Raw genomic sequence first — 17,599 nt, forward strand, 5'->3', positions numbered from 1 at the left:
CCCTTTGTGTGTCCTTTGTCTGGCCTTTCTTACCAACACTTCTGTCCGGCTGCCTCGGGCCTCCTCTTGGTAAACTTGGCGCCAGTTTCCCTGACCCTATGTGGTGCCTTCCTAGCGGGTGGAGCAAGGGGCTGCGCCACATAAAATGTCAGAGCCTCCGGTTTCTAGCTGAGGGTCGTTTCCTGCCTCCACTAGTTCGGGGACCGGTCTCCCCCTTTGGCCTGACCCCTCCACGCAGGTGGATTCGGGCGTGCGGTGGCGACTCGCCCGTCCGCACCCCTGGGATCCCTTCATTCCTCGTTCCTGGAGCCTTCTCCGCTCCTCTTCCTTCCTTCTCCCTCTTGCAGGCCTGGGCCTCTGTTACTAGGCCCGCCTCCGGAGCAGAGCTCATGCAGAGCCCCTGCTCCCTGCCACTTCTGCTCAGACTTCTCTGCACTGAACTAAGATGGTGCCCACCTTTTATACTCCCTTCTCAATGCACCCAGGAACTGCTTCCTCCCTGCTCCTGCACTGCAGGGTTCCCCTTCCTCAGTGTTCCCTCCCCCCACTCCAGCCAGGGACAGGGACTGTCGTGCCCATCTCAGGGGCATATTGGTCGCCCTGCCCCACGGCAATGTGGTGTAATGCATGCAGGTGTCGGGTCCTGATCCACACTCCATCCTTATCTGAGAGTGAGATATCACACCTCTGGGTGAGGTGCAATACGTCTGTAGCAACCTAGCCCTCGGTGCTACAGTTCCATTTATCTTCAGCCTAGGTGACGTATTGTGATACAGGGCCGTGATTTTGGCTATAAAAGGGTCCCCTAGACCCCTACCCCAAGCTTTTTAAGAGAATCATATATGGCGTGCCAGGAGACTCTATGGAATGCTTTCTCAGCATCCAACGAGAGTATCTACTTACAAATTTTTAACTGCATCTAGCCCAGGAAATACTTTGTGCCTAGTAGCAGTGTCTGCTAGTCAGCGGATTATCCCGGCTGTTAAGCAAGCTACACCACCTGTAGTTTGGACACTTAATTTTTTCAAAGGAAATGCTTCGGGACCACGGGATACTTAGTGAAGAGCATCAGGAGGCACCCCAAGGCATAGGGGCTGGGACTGGCACTAGGATGCCTTGCGGTGGACAGCCGAGCTCGATCCTTATAAAAGCTTTTTAACTGCAGCAGCTTTAGTGGACGCTACTGGAGCTGGAATTACGCGGCTGCTGGCATGAGACTTGCCCTCCAATAGATCCTTGTAAATGGATTTAAAGTGTATTCATTCAAATTAGAGGGACAATTTAAATTAAAAAGCTTAGAGCTGCCTCCACCACAGGGGGGCTCTCTCGACCCACCAGCGGACAGGCACCAGTATTGGGAGAGGGGGGCTGGCCGTCAGGGTTCACCGCGGCTCTGGCACAAACCCGGCGACACGGAGGTGGCACGGGCAGGAGCGGACTGGCCGTCTCGGCTTCTCACTTTTTGGATTTTAGAAGGGCATGACATGCCTATATCTGTGTCTCCCCCTCCTTTTACTCCTCCACCTCTTTTCTTTTCGCATGACTATATGTACTTGTCACTTTTCCATGTGTTAGTTGTGTCTTCTGAGCAGTTTGTCAGCTTTTGGACACCTTTGAAGGTGTTTTCTATGTGTTTCTATGTGTTTTTGTTTGCCTGCCATTGGTTTTAACGGTGTTCGAAGGTGTTCGATGAACAGTTCGACGAACAGTTCGGCGAACACACGGGTGTTCGACGAACCGAACCGAACTCGAACACTACGGGGGTGGCTCAACACTACTAATATCCTCACGGGACAATAATTACTGCAGTGCAACTACAGACAGCAATTTAACCAACACTGTTTTGCCATGTTTATTTACTAAGCCCATGTAATAGGTTCATTTTAAATCTTATATTCTAAAGCAGAACATATTGTGGTAGTGTTATTGTTAAAGGGGTTGTCCTGTCAAACGTGATAAGTCTGCAGTCACTCTGTGTGATGGCTGACTTATGAATCCCCCCAGTGCACGCACTGTGTGCTGCGGGGATTCGCCGGTATGAAACCTGAGACCGGAGGCTATGTATTGTATATGTTATACTTACCCCTGGCCATTCGGTGCCGCCACGCCCCGTCTAGTGATGTGGACGGCCAGTGGGTGCATCCGACTAGAAGGTGCGGCCTCACTCAATATACAGTCATGGCCAAAAGTATTGAGAATGAGACAAATAGTAATTTTTCCAAAGTTTACTGCTTCATTTTTTGTAATGGCAATTTGCATATACTCCTGAATGTCAAAGAGTGATCAGCTTAACAGCAATTACTGTACTTGCAAAGTCAAGATTTGCACAGAAAATGAACTTTAACCCCCAAAACACATTTCAACATCATTGCAGTCCTGCCTTAAAAGGAGCAGCTAACATCGTTTTAGTGATTGATCCATTAACACAGGTGTGGGTGTTGATGAGGACAGGGCTGGCGATCAATCAGTCATGATTAAGTAAGAATGACATCACTTGACACTTTAAAAGGAGGCTGGTTCTTGGTATCATTGTTTCTCTTCAGTTAACCATGGTTATCTCTAAAGAAACACGTGCAGCCATCATTGCACTGCACAAAAATGGCCTAACAGGGAAGAGTATCGCAGCTACAAAGATTGCACCTCAGTCAACAATCTATCGCATCATCAAGAACTTCAAGGAGAGAGCTTCCATTGTTGTCAAAAAGGCTCCAGGGCGCCCAAGAAAGACCAGCGGCAGGACCGTATCTTAAAACTGTTTCAGCCGCGGGATCGGACTACCAGCAGTGCCAAGCTTGCTCAGGAATGGCAGCAGGCTGGTGTGAGTGCTTCTGCACGCACTGTGAGGCGGATACTCTTTGAGCAAGGTCTGGTTTCAAGGAGGGCAGCAAAGAAGCCACTTCTCTCCAGAAAAAACATCAGGGACCGACTGATATTCTGCAAAAGGTACAGGGAGTGGACTGCTGAGGACTGGGGAAAAGTCATTTTCTCTGATGAATCCCCTTTTCAATTGTTTGGGACATCTGGAAAACAGCTTATTCGGAGAAGAAGAGGTGAGCGCTACCACCAGTCTTGTCTCATGCCAACTGTAAAGCATCCTGAAACCATTCATGTGTGGGGTTGCTTCTCAGCCAAGGGAATCGGCTCACTCACAGTCTTGCCAAAAAACACAGCCATGAATAAAGAATGGTACCAGAATGTCCTCCAAGAGCATCTTCTCCCAACCGTCCAAGAGCAGTTTGGCGCCCAACAATGCCTTTTCCAGCATGATGGAGCACCATGCCATAAAGCAAAGGTGATAACTAAATGGCTCATGGAACAAAACATAGAGATTTTGGGTCCATGGCCTGGAAACTCCCCAGATCTTAATCCCATTGAGAACTTGTGGTCAATCATCAAGAGACGGGTGGACAAACAAAAACCTACAAATTCTGGCAAAATGCAAGCATTGATTAAGCAAGAATGGACAGCTATCAGTCAGGATTTGGTCCAAAAGTTGATTGAAAGCATGCCAGGGAGAATTACAGAGGTCTTGAAGAAAAAGGGGCAACACTGCAAATATTGACTTGCTGCATTAACTCATTCTAACTGTCAATATAACCTGTTGATACTCATAATATGATTGCAATTATATTTCTGTATGTGATATAACATCAGACAAACACTAATAAAAACCAGAGGCCAGCAGATCATGTGAAAATATAATTTTGGTGTCATTCTCAAAACTTTTGGCCATGACTGTAAGTGTATGGAGAGCAAGGCCATGCCCACTGGCATGTATAACACATACATACCCTCCATTACCGGGTCTCATACTAGCAAATCCCCACAGTGCACAATACCTGCTCTGGGGGATTCAGAAGTCTGAATTCACACTCTTTAATTTTTTTATGTGCATACCTTACCTGATTTTTTATTTTTACTTCATCATGGGAATAGCCTCACAGACCTCTATTATTATAAGTATAGCATCTACACTAACTGCAAACAAATATCTTATGTGTTGGAGTGAAGCCAGTCGTGAATAGCTGCACTTATATACACACAATATTTAGTTATTGGCACCACAAATAGCCCTATCGTTCACCCATATTTTCTAATATAGTTTATATGCTTTAGCGCGGTAGTGGACAAACATCTCTATTTTTATACATTTCAACGGACCAGCAAACAGTTTTGTTTTCTCTACCAGCAGCTATATTTCCTCTAAAGCGCTATCTATCAGACTTACAGTTTACACGGCAGTGTTTTTACCAGATATAAATATTGTTTTTATTTGTGAATGGTGTAGGGTCTACAGATATGGGAGACATATTTTCAGCATCATGGCACAATGCCGAATGCAATACATTCACTTTGATCACTATGCGGTCTGCGCATCAGCCCAGAATTAATATCGGCCAGTTGAATAAAGTTGTATATGCCATGTCTCATATGTATAGAAAGCTAAAATCATGACCGGAAATATGGCATTAATATCTCCCACCTGAGACCTCCATGGGGGCACATTTCCTTAAGATCAGGCATTTCCATTTTTTTATCATGTGCCGAATACTGAGCACTTACATCGGGATTTACATCTAAATGTCAGAATGACGTGGATCAGATGGTGCTCCTGAGGGATTCATTCGCTATAATGAGGAAGCAAAGTTAATATGTACTCCATCTGTCTGTTAGAACCCTCCTGTTAGTTCTTTTTCTATTTTGTTGGTCACATGACTTTCTGCCTATATAATCCAGCTCCGCCCTTCTGGCCTTGCTGGACTTCAGTGTTACATTTACTCTCAAGCTAGCCATGTGCCATGTACCTAACTCTGTAGTTTGCTTGGTCTTTTGACCACTAGTACTTTTTGTTTGTTTGTCTTTGCTCTGGTACAATTTCTGCTAGGAGGTGTCCAACTATATCCCAGTCCTTAGTTCTTGTAGGGACCCCTCCCTTATATCTATAGGTCTGCGTTCAGACTAGCCGAGGACTTAGGCGGGTCTGTTCACAAGGAACAGGTCCCCCGCTGCATCGCAGGGAATCAGCTTAGTCCTATTGTAGGGACAGTTTTCCTTTCTTTCCTTAGTGCTTGTAGCAGTTCATAACAGTAAATCCAGCCAAAAATAAAACACTCTAAGGAAAGTAATCCAGATATCAGAATGTTGTCGGTTCAGGAGTTGGCTCAACGCCTGCAGGGACTGTCTTTGAAGTTGGCCGAGCTCCAGCAACACATGAGTAGCTGTCAGATTTATTTTATGGAAAACTGCAAGATTTTTTTTCTTTTAAAAACGCTTGTTAATTATATTTTCGTTTAAGACCCAGATCCTCAGGGAATGAATCACAGCGCATTGGGTTTATAATGTCACTTTTGCGTAAAGAACCACAGGGATGGGCCTTTTCTCTACAACCTAAAGATCCATGTTTTAGATCTGTGGAAGATTATTTTTCTGTTATGGGGTTGTTGTATGATGATCCTGATCGAGTCTCATCTGCTGAAACGGAATTAAGACGTTTGAAGCAGGGATCAGGTGATGTGGAAAATTATTGTACATACTTCAGAAGATGGTCGGTCGAAGTGGAATGGAATGACTCAGGGTTAAGGATCTGCTGATTGCCTTCCCAAAACCTGGAACCTTGCAGGAGGCAATGCAATTAGCTATACGTGTGGACAGGAGACTGCGTGCTAGGATGAATGAGGAGAAATCTTCTGCTATGGTAGCTTCTAGTTTTCAGAGGGTCTGCTCGGAAGGTGGAGAACCGATGGAGATTGGGGCGATGTCACCCCACTCTCAGGAAAAAGACCGCAGATTTGCTAAGGGATTGTGTTTTTATTGCGGTAAATCTGACCACTTTATTAAGAACTGTGTGCTTCGTTTGAACAAAGAAAAAAAAAAGAGGTCAGTTAAGCCCGTATAGCTTGCTTAAACTCAAAAGGACTATTTCTTTCTGGAAGCACCTCATTCCAGGAGGAGTTGATTGAATTTCGAGTATTTGTGGATTGTGGTTCTACACTCAATGTGATTGATAAGGGATTTTTGGAAAATTTTAAATTCGAATCCAAACTTTTGTCATCTCCTATTTCTGTGGTTGCTGTTGATGGCTCTCCATTGAAATGTATTACTCACAAGGTTTTTGCATTTCCCCTCACCATTAATGGTATTCACCAAGAGAATTTGGATTTGGCGGTATTAAATAATTTGCCTTCTCCAGTGGTTTTGGGGTTACCTTGGTTAAAATTGCACAATCCTGTACTGGACTGGTCTACCCATGAGATTAAGTCTTGGAGTCCTAAGTGTCATGATAAATGTTGTAACGGTCTCATTGCTGCTGTGGAAAGAGGGGAATTTCCTGTACCTATTCAGGATTTTTGGAAGGTTTTTTCTGAGGAGGAGTCGCAAGTTTTGCCTCCTCATAGGGACTATGATTGCACCATTGAATTTGTTCCTGGAGCTACTCTTCCCAAGAGTCGCTTATTTAATCTGACTATCCCTTAGAGAAAGGCCTTGGAGGAATACATACAGACAAGCTTGGCCGCCGGTCACATTAGACATTCTAAGTCTCCTGTGGCTGTTGGATTTTTTTTTGTAAAAAAAAAGAACAGTGGTTTACGTCCATGTCTGGACTTTCGCGAAATTAATAAAATTAACTTACGCAATTCCTACCCACTGCCATTAATTCCTGACTTGTTCAACAAGTTAGTGGGGGCCAAGTGGTTCTCTAAAATTGATCTCCGGGGGGCATACAATTTGTTACGTATGAAGGAATGTGATGAATGGAAAACTGCTTTAACACTCCGGTGGGTCATTTTGAGAATCTGGTTACGCCTTTTGGTCTTACCAATGCACCAGCATTTTTTAAGAACCTTATTAATGACATCCTGAAACCTTTGATTGGTAAGAATGTGGTGGTGTATTTGGATGACACTTTGATTTATTCGCCGGATCTGTAGTCTCATTGGCAGAGCATACGTGAGGTATTGCAGTTGTTAAGTGACAATTCACTTTTGCTAAACTGGAGAAATGTGAGTTCGCTGTGCAGAGAATTAGTTTTTTGGGCTACATTATCTCCAGCGAGGGCTTTGAGATGGACCCGGTGAAGGTTCAGGCGGTGCAGGAATGGCCTAGGCCTATTGGTTTGAAATCGATACAGAGATTTTTTGATTTCGCCAATTATTACAGGAAATTCATTAAGAATTTTTCTATAATTGTTAAGCCGCTGACCGATCTCACCAGGAAAGGTGCGAATATGGTTCAGTGGACTACAGAGGCCATTGAAGCTTTTGTGTATCTCAAGGAGAGGTTCAGTTCTGCTCCCATACTTATGCAGCCTGATGAGACCAAGTCTTTTTTGGTCGAGGTTGATGCTTCTTCGGTGGGGGTCGGGGCTGTTTTGTCTCAGGAAAACAAGGATGGAGTACATCCCTGTGCCTTTTTTTCAAAAAAATTTTCTGAGAACGAACTTAAATATGATGTTGGTAATCGGGAATTGCTGGCTATTAAACTCGCATTTGAACATTGGCGTCATCTCTTGGAAGGTGATAAATTTCCCATTCAGGTTATCACTGATCATAAGAATCTGATCTATCTTGATGCTGCCAAGCGCTTGAATGCCCGTCAGGCTAGGTGGGCACTTTTTTTTCACGGTTTAATTTTTCTGTTACTTACATCCCGGGTACCAAGAATGTAAAAGCTGATGCTTTATCTCACAGCTTTTCTCCCATGGTTAGTACCGAGGAGGAGGTGAGCATTTTACAGGAAGGTGTTGTGATAGCAGCATTGGACTCCGTTTTGGAAGATGGGATTCTGAAAGCCCAGGAGGATGCCCCGTCTAACACTCCCCATGGGAGGTTGTTTGTGCTTAGGAACTTTAGGAGAGATTTGTTTGTGGAGTGTCATGAGTCTCGGTTGGCAGGTCATCCAGGAATTTCTGAGACTAAGAGACTTGTAGGTCTCAGTTTTTGGTGGCCTGGGTGGCAGAAGGAAGTCATTAAGTGGGTGCGTCAATGTGCTGTGTGTGCTAGATCTAAGTCTTCACATGCTCCTGCTGCGGGGTTGCTTTGCCCTCTGGAGGTTCCTAGTGCACCTTGGACGCATCTTGCTATGGATTTTACTACTGACCTTCCTGCCTCTGAGGGTTTCACTGTCATCTGGGTTGTCGTGGACCGTTTTAGCAAGATGTGTCACTTGGTTCCTTTCATAAAACTGCCCTGCGCTAAGACTCTAGCTAAGGCTTTTGTTAAGGAAACTGTCAGACTCCATGGGGTTCCTACCAACATTGTTTCCGATAGGGGACCTCAGTTCGTGGCTCGTTTTTGGCGTGCCTTTTGTGACAGGTTGGGAGTTCTTTTGTCATTTTCATTTGGATATCATCCTGAGTCTAATGGACAGACAGAAAGAAAGAACCAGGATGTTGAACAGTTTTTGCATGGTTTTGTGGCTGACAATCAAGAGTGGTGGTCTGAATTTCTTCCACTTGCTGAATTTGCTCTTAGCAACCATACATCTTCTTCTGCTGGGTGTTCTCCTTTTTTTTGTTGTACTGGGAGACATCCGTCGTTTGGGTCATTCTCCAAATTGGTATCGGCTGTGCCGGAGGAGGAGAATTTTTCCGGTGATTTGGATAGAGTTTGGACTGATGTACGTTGTAACCTTCAAGAGGCTAACGAAAAATCTAAGAGGTACTTTGACAGGAAACGTCAAGAGGTTTTGTTTACGGTTGGTGACATGGTTTGTTTGTCCTCTAAGAATCTGCGGTTGAGGATTCCTTCTAAGAAATTGGGCCCGAAATTTGTAGGGCCATTTAAGGTACTTCAGGTAGTTAACCAATCTGCTGTTAGGTTATAGGTTCCCAGCTCCTGGAAGATTAATCCGGTGTTTCATGTTTCCTTATTGAAAAAAGTTGAGGCTTTGGATAGGGACGCCACTGTCTCTGTTCCTCCGGTGGTAGAAGACGGTGAATATGAAATTTCTCGCATTCTTAATTCTAGATGGCATAGAGGGAGATTGCAGTATCTCGTCGCTTGGAAAGGTTTCGGTCCCGAGGATAACTCCTGGGTAAAGGCGGATGATGTCTCTGCTCCTAGAAGTATCAGAGCGTTTCACAGGAGGTTTCCTGATAGACCTGGGCATGGAGGATCTGGAGGATCCTCATAGAAGAGGGGGTACTGTTAGAACCCTCCTGTTAGTTCTTTTTCTATTTTGTTGGTCACATGACTTTCTGCCTATATAATCCAGCTCCGCCCTTCTGGCCTTGCTGGACTTCAGTATTACATTTACTCTCAAGCTAGCCATGTGCCATGTACCTAACTCTGTAGTTTGCTTGGTCTTTTGACCACTAGTACTTTTTGTTTGTTTGTCTTTGCTCTGTTACAATTTCTGCTAGGAGGTGTCCAACTATATCCCAGTCCTTAGTTCTTGTAGGGACCCCTCCCTTATATCTATAGGTCTGCGTTCAGACTAGCCGAGGACTTAGGCGGGTCTGTTCACAAGGAACAGGTCCCCCGCTGCATCGCAGGGAATCAGCTTAGTTCTATTGTAGGGACAGTTTTCCTTTCTTTCCTTAGTGCTTGTAGCAGTTCATAACACTGTCCTCCTTTCAGCAGTAACCTTATTTTCAGAGGCAAAAGACACCCTAACTAAAGAATATTAAAATACAGGGTGGTTCAAAAGTCAGTAGACAGACAGTGTAATAAGGTTATAAAGGGGGAGATTTATCAAGCATGGTGTAAAGTGAAACTGTCTCAGTTGCCCTTAGCAACCAATCAGATTCCACTTTTCATTCCTCACAAAGTTTATAGTCGAAAACCAAAAAGTGTCAGTGATTTGAAAAATTACATAAGAGATGCATTTCAAGAAATTAATACCCAAAGAGACTTGTGAAAAAAAGTTTGTCGAAGCGTAAGAGGTCGACTTCAAAGCTGTGAAAATTGTAATGGAAAACAGTTTGAGCACCAGCTTTGATAAAATTTAACAGCTTTTGTATTATTGTTCAGAATAAAATCTAATTGTCAATGTTATGCTTGTGTTAGTAAATATAATTTTAGATATAAATCAAAATAAATGTTATTATTTTCTGTCCACCTACTTTTGGACCACTCTGTATAACTTTTAATTATATTTATTAATAGGAATTTATGTGCAATTTAAAAACACATAGGTTAGCGGTAGTCTGTCACTACTGGGATACAGTTACCAAGATTATTAACCATTAAAAAGAACAAATCATGTGCAAAAAATTTTAGAAAATTTAATTTTTAAAATATATTAAAAAAGATTTGTAATAAATACATACAAAAATAGAGTCATCCTATATCGGACCACAAGATGTGTACTACAATGTTACTAATATTGGTTATATGTACTAACGCATTTATCTAGTTTAATTTACTAGGCAAAAACACTTTGTTATTAAAAGAGCGTTTGGCATGTTAGAGAGTAAGTTAAACTACATACAATTTTTCATACATATAAGCAATATTAGTAACATTATAGTCCATTTTTTGTGGTTCATCATAGGATGACTCTGTTTTTGTTTGTATTTATTTTAAATATTTTTCAATATAGGTTACATTCTTTGAGACATTATGCACCTGATTTGTTGTTTTTGATGGTATTATATGTCAGATGAATGTCTCTAAGCACAATAATTCTTTAAATTATTATGCTCAACAGTGGTTTTGTAACCCAGATTAATTAGTCAGACAAATTAATGTACTACTTTATCTGACTAAATGATCCCCAAAACTATGTAAATCCTAATCCATTTGCTTAAACCTTGTGCGGCCATGGACCAGCACTCTACTTTCTATTGATGCATATATTGACTAGTGATGAACGAACGTGCTCGCCACTACTCGGTACTTGCCTGAGCATCACGGTGCTCGACAAGCTTGATGCTCTGCGAATATTTCCGGGTTGCTTGGGTGGGAGCTCGGGTCCCCGCCTTGCATGTTTGGCGCTCTTTAGAGCACCAGTGAACATGCAGGGATTGCTTGCCATGCACTGTAATGCCATTGCCATGTTGGTTGTGGGCATTACAGTGAATGGCTGGCCGCACAGCGTCATCAGGTCTATATAAGACCTGGCGCCGATATGCTCATCACAGTCTTCCCCGGAAACAGGAAGAGTACGGAGAGCTGCTGCTGAGTCAGGGAGAGATTTGCTTGTTTATGGTTAGTATAGGTATTCCACAACATATATATATCTATCTGAACTAACAGTCCTTCTGAGGACTAATCCAGCTGCATATTTTCAATGGTGAAGATAATAGAAGGAGTTAGGCAGGCAGACAGGGTATGTGACTGACTGCAGTGCATGATACAGCACAAGAGGGTCCATTGCACGTTCAACTTCTGACTGATCCTGCTGTGACAAATATTTGTAAAGATAGCCCCAGATATCAGGGGCCAGGGCTAATATATTTTTTTTTATCCTGATTATTTGCTTAAAAAGCAATACAGAGTACACCATGTTAGTGCTCCATTTGCTTGTTAGCACTGCAGAATACCACCAGATCTTTTTCATATTACAAAGATAAAAATCCAGAAATTTGAACCGAACGTGGAAAATAATGGCCTCCATTTCTATTTTGTTGCAGAGTGTCAGTCAAGCTATTAACACGAGGTCGCTGTGAAAAATAGTAATAGTAAACTACAGGCCTGCTATTTAAAACAGTGGTTCTCCGTCAGACGTATCACATATAACTGCGTTCCAAAATCCGCATTTCTGGCCTCCATTTCCATTTTGTTGCAGTGTTCCAGTGAAGCTATTCACACGAGATCTCTGTGAAGAATAGTATTAGTAAACTACAGGCCCGTTATTTAACACTAGAACTACTGATGGAGTCATTTTGACTCCTTTCGTTTTTTATTTCTCTTCTGTGACTACATTTTTCAGAATTCCGGCTTGAAACTCGGTGACTTTTCCTCAAATATGATGTGAAAAAAGATTTTGTGAGAATAAATAATTTTGGTGAAAAATTTGCGCGTTATTTTCAAAATTTACCAAGAACTACTGAAGGGAGTCATTTTGACTCCCTACTATATTTTGAGGTCCTTTTGTCACTAAATGTTGCTATAAAGTTTTGTGCATAATTTTTTCACTCTGTCTTATTTACCCTGATGTTCATATAGATGTAGTTCAATTTACATGTCAACTTTTCACATTTTCCTTGTGTTTTACCTGCTTGTATTACTGTGTAATGCTGAACAAAATAGCTTGTTTACTCTAGGCTCTTATCTTATGCTAATGAAGGGTGGTGTTTTTCTAAGGTCCTAGCAGGAGACAGTATTCTGGATAGTAACTTTACTTTCAGTTCAGCTGAAGAGACAAAGAGAACAGACGCAGACATACGAGCTCTGAAGACTCATACAGGTATGAATTGTTATGAAATAGTTTAGCTGTCTGTCAACTGATTCAGCCCACCTACTTTTGAAGGTGGCAGAACAGTTATTATTTCTTTTAGTTTTCATTTCATTTCTATTTTTCAGCAGGGAACTATATAGAATTATGGAATTTGTGAGGAATATGGAGAGAAGACGTTTGATAAAGCCTCAGGATATTCTGGCTACTTTGCAATCCATACCGGAGGATGAATCGGAATCCGAATTGCAGGAACATGTATTTGATTCTGACAGTGATGAAGATTTCATTCCTCAGAACATATCAAGTGAATCTGAAGACTCAGAAGGAACAAATCCAGAAGGTAAGTAGTTATGTGTATTTATTTGTTCTTCCACACACTGAGTTAGGGCCTGTGCACACTAGCAGAATTCTGGCTGAATAGCCATCTGGATATTCTTGCCGCAATACAGGCCGTACCTGCCCGCTCATGCCTGAAGCTCCGCTCCGAACCCCGGGCTGGAGCCGCTGTCACGGACAGAGCAGCGCTTGCTTACGCGCGAGCACGGCTCCGTCCCAGACAGCGGCTCCAGCCCGGGGTTTGGAGCGGAGCTTCAGGTATGAAACTCCGCTCTGTACCTGAGCGGGCAGGTACGGGCCGGATTGTGGTGAGAATATCCGGTCGGATATTCCGCCGCTAATCCAGCCAGTGTGCAAGGACCCTTACAAAACAAAAATTCTAAATATTCATCAACTTTTTTCCAGATATTCCAAGCACATCAACTGGGGATCGGGCTCATGCAGTTATGTTGCCTCGTGACCATCCTCCTGGTCGTGGACAGAAAAAATCAGCAAAACGTCCCAGAAATGAAAGAACAACAGATAACGATGGCGGCGAAGGTAATGCAACAACAAACACCAGAGAAGGTGAATCTGAAGGAATACTAGTTTCAGCGGATGGTATTCAATGGAACCCTGTTGAAATTGGAGAACACTTGCCTGGTAGGCGTGACAGCCAAAATATTCTTCGAGAAGCACCTGGCCCTACAGGATACGCCAGAAGAAATATCATTATCGATAGTCCTTTGAGCGCATGGCGTTTATTTTTTGATTCATATATATTGACACATATAAAGAACTGTACGCTTGCAGAAGCATGCAGGAACAATAATTTACAGTTTACTCTGATGAGGAGCTAGATGCATTCATTGCGATATTCTATGCTCGTGGAATATCTGGCACGAACCGTCACTCGATTAGCAGTAGTTGGTGTAATGACTGGGGAATACTGTTTTGCAAAGCGACAATGTCTAGGGACCGCTTTGTTGAAATTATGAGGTTTCTCAGATTTGATGAGAAATCTACTCGATCGGAGAGACTGCAAACGGACAAGTTTGCTCTATTTTCTACTGTGTGGGACAGGTTTATTGAAAATTGTATTGCGTGTTACAAACCTGGCCCATACATAACGGTGGATGAGCAACTTTTCCCAAGCAAAACTAGGTGTCCATTCACGCAGTACATGCCTTCCAAACCAGATAAATATGGCCACAAATATTGGCTAGCTGTTGATAAGAGGAGCAAATATCTGGCAAATGGCTTCCCTTATCTAGTCAAAGATGACACACGCCGTGCTGAGGACCGTTTAGCTGACCATGTGGTAATGAAGTTATTGGACCCGTTTTTGAAAAAAGGTCGCAATGTTACAACCGATAATTATTTTACTTCAGTAAAATTAGCTAAACAGCTAAAAAGCAAAGGAACAACCGTCGTGGGAACACTGAACAAGATAAGGCGAGAAGTGCCTAAAGAAATAAAATCCATGAAAGAGGAATTGTACAACACTAAAGTGTTTAGAAATGAAGACAATTTTACACTTACAGTATATCAAGGAAAGCCAAACAAAAATGTTGTCATTTTGAGTTCCGTCCATCCAGATGTTGTTGTTGCGTCTGATTCCGCTAAAAAAAATCCAGAAACGGTAAAGCTTTACAATGAAACAAAATATGGAGTAGATGTAGTGGATCAGATGGCACGAAAATATACCACACGAACATGCACAAGGAGATGGCCTGTTCATGCATTTGAAAATGCCTTAGACTTTGCGGGTATAAATGCATGGATAATATTCAAGGAGATTACCCACCAAAAAATGTCACGCAAGGCATTTTTGCAAACGCTTGTGAGAGAGTTGAGTGGTCCTTATGTCACAGATAGGGAAAAGGGTTCCACGTCCCAAGTTTCTACATGCTCAGAAGTGATGGTTCAAACAAAATTTTGCCAGATCAAAGAAAAGTGCAAGAAAAATAGATCTGTCGGAAATTGTAAGACTTGTGGTAAGTCTTTGTGTGGGCAATGTACTGCCATAAATCAAAGGCAATGCCTAAAATGCGAAACACCAAATGTTTAGAAGGTGAATTCTGCGCCATATTTTCATTTTTATGCTCCTCCACCTACATTTTCTCTGCTTTTTGTTCTTCAGTTGTTGTTTATATGTGTGCACTTGAATAAAAAAAAATGTTTGAAAAACGTCTATTATAATTATTGTTATTTTCTGTAGAAAAATAAGAAAAGCAGAAAAAAAACAATCAAAAGCATTACTGTTGGATCTCACAATAATAATACATTACAAAAAATATAATTATTAATAAATAACCACAAATTAAACTCTAAAAATAAACGAAAACAAGCAAGGAGTCAAAATGACTCCTTTCAGTAGTTCTAGGCGGGGTCACGAGTCCAGTAGTCCTAGTGTTAAAACAGTGGCTCTCTGTCAAACGTATCACGTATAATTGCGTTCTAAAATCAGCCATTTCTTGTGAACGTGGAAAATATTGTCCTCCATTTACAATGGGCAAGGTGCGTGGCAATAGACTGAGAAGTGGACGTGATGGTGATGGTGCATGCAGAGGCCGAGGTCGTGGCCGTGGGCAAGCAGAAATTGTGCCACAACAAACATCCACATCTTCCCGCTCGATCTTCCTGTCCCAATTACTAGGGGACCGCAGAACACCACTATTGAACCCAAAGCAGTGTCAAAAGGTTGTTGGTTCTATAGCAGATAATGCTTCCAGTCACTGCGCCACCACCACCACCAAACGGTCAAGTCTCAGTAGCCGTGAGTCTGGACTGCGTATTCCGCATCCTGATCCTCCTTCCTACCACCATGCCGAGTGCCCGGAGACAACTGATGCCACACTTGGACACTCAGAAGAGCTGTTCACTTTTCCATTTGTAGATTCGGGCCTCTCGATCGGCCAGCTTCAAGCGAGTAAAGAGGAGAACGCGTGTAACGATGCCCAAATATTTGAGCAGCCACGGTCACATAAAGGCAACAGTGGGAAAGTGCAAGAGGTGGATGAGGATAATGAGACACAACTGACAGAAAGTCAGGAGAAGGACCAGGGTGTGGAAGTGGAAGATGAGGTGTTGGATGATATAGTAAGTGACCCAACCTGGCAGGGGGACATGCAGAGCGAGGAGAGCAGCACACAGGGGGAGGGAGGCATAACACCACAACAAGCAGGAAGAAGCAGTTTGATGGCCACAGACAGAAGGCGGGAAAGCGTAATGCCAACACGACAGAAGTTGCAAATACAACTGTTAGGTCTTCCCGAGTCTGGCTGTTTTTTAAAGACTCTGCAGATAACTTCAAAAAGGCCATTTGCACCAACTGCCAGGTCAGCATCAGCAGGGGTAGCAAATCTAGCAGCTTGACCGCCACCAGCATGATCAGGCACATGGCAGAAAAACACTTGACTAAGTGGGCCAAACTCCAGGGTCCAGAAACAGTGTCTGCGGGTGACACCACTGCTTCTTCCGCTGTTGTGCGTGCATGCCAATCCCCTGTCAATGGCGCATGTGAAGATGCCTCCTGCCCTGCACCTGTCATTGCACACTCTCAACTAGCAGCATCAGCAAGCACAACCACGTCCTTGTCCCAGCGCAGCATTCAGTAGTCCCTACCCCAGCCCTTTGAACGCAAGCGCAAATATGCAGACAACGCCCATGAAGCCACACTACTAAATTTACACATTTTTCGAATGCTTGCACTCGAAATGTTGCCTTTTAGGCTCGTGGAGATGGAAGCTTTCCGCAACCTGATGGCGGCGGCCGTCTCTTTGTCCCCAGCCACCATTATTTTTGCCGGTGTTCCGTCCCTGTATTACACAAGCATGTGTTCCAAAACATTAGCCGTGCCCTCAAAAACACAATTACTGGGAAAGCCCACCTAACCACGGACACGTGGACAAGTGCTTGACGGCACACTGGGTAAATATAGTGGAACCTGGGACCCAGTCAGACCTTGGGACAGAACACATCCTCCCGACACCGAGGATTGAGGGTCGTTGGTCAGTCAGTGTTGTCCCCATATTCCATATCTCCTGCACCTTCTCCTCTTCAGTCTCCAGCCAAGTGACAAAAGGCTGTGCTGAAGCTAATATGCTTAGGTGACAAACCGGAAAACGCTGAAGATTGTGGACAGCTCTGAAAGAGTAGGCATATCTGAGGCTGACACCTCTGAACCTACAGCCAAGCATGGTCATGTGTGACAATGGACAGAACCTGGTGGCGGCTCTGAGGCGAGACGAGCTCACACATGTACCATGTCTGGCACATGAGCTTTACCTCGTGGATCAGCAGTTTCTCAAAACCTACCAGAATCTGCCGGATCTGCTTGTCAAAGTACGCCGCGTTTGCAGCTTCCAGCTCACCGTCTGGTGTGCAATGTCCCCACGCATTGGAACTCTACATTGCAGATGTTGGGAATGATTTGTGAGCAGAAGGGGGCAGTTGTTGAGTACCAGCAACAACACGGCCATTGGTATTCAGGTCAGACTCCACACATGAGACCTCAGGAGTGGACATAGATGTCAGATAGCTATCTGTACCATCCTCCAAAGCTTTGAGGAGTTCACCAAGATGGTGAGCTGTGAAGGCGCCACAATTTGCTTCCCCGCTTCTCTGTCTTCTGAAACGCTCTCTCTTCACAATTAAAGAGGATGCATTGCAGGCAGAGCACGATGAGATGGAGCAAGGAATCATACAGGGTGATTCCACACAGCCCAGCCTCATCTCATCCCAATGTGAATTGGGTGACAATGAGGAAAAGGAGGAGGAGGAAGAACAGGAGCCAATTTACTGTGCTATGGACGGTACTACCTGTGCAACAGTCATATCGTCTATTCAGCGTGGATGGCCTGAGGACAGGGAGGAAGAAGAGAAGGATGAGGAGTAGAGCATGGTCAGTCATCCTCTTGGTGAGGACACGGAAATCTTG

General features: G+C 43.6%; 1 protein-coding gene across 1 annotated transcript; it reads left to right on the forward strand.

Moving 5' to 3' along the window:
* The first annotated feature begins 12,476 nt into the window (after positions 1–12,476).
* On the forward strand, positions 12,477–14,212 carry LOC141264363 (uncharacterized). The gene is made up of 2 exons (XM_073676645.1): positions 12,477–12,682; positions 13,084–14,212. Exons 1-2 carry the CDS (start codon positions 12,487–12,489, stop codon positions 13,515–13,517), a joined length of 630 nt encoding a protein of 209 aa, XP_073532746.1. The 5' UTR covers positions 12,477–12,486; the 3' UTR covers positions 13,518–14,212.
* Positions 14,213–17,599: the final 3,387 nt, after the last annotated feature.

The sequence above is a fragment of the Phyllobates terribilis genome, unplaced genomic scaffold, assembly GCF_046119375.1.
Source record: "Phyllobates terribilis strain yellow unplaced genomic scaffold, ASM4611937v1 Scaffold_4__5_contigs__length_816908805, whole genome shotgun sequence".
Classification (NCBI taxonomy): domain Eukaryota; kingdom Metazoa; phylum Chordata; class Amphibia; order Anura; family Dendrobatidae; genus Phyllobates; species Phyllobates terribilis.

Coding starts and splice junctions, on each gene's coding strand:
- LOC141264363 (XM_073676645.1), top strand. CDS start 12,487: ATGGAATTTGTGAGGAATATGGAGAGAAGACGTTTGATAAAGCCTCAG. Junction 12,683..13,083: donor AGAAGGAACAAATCCAGAAG/GTAAGTAGTTAT, acceptor ACTTTTTTCCAG/ATATTCCAAGCACATCAACT.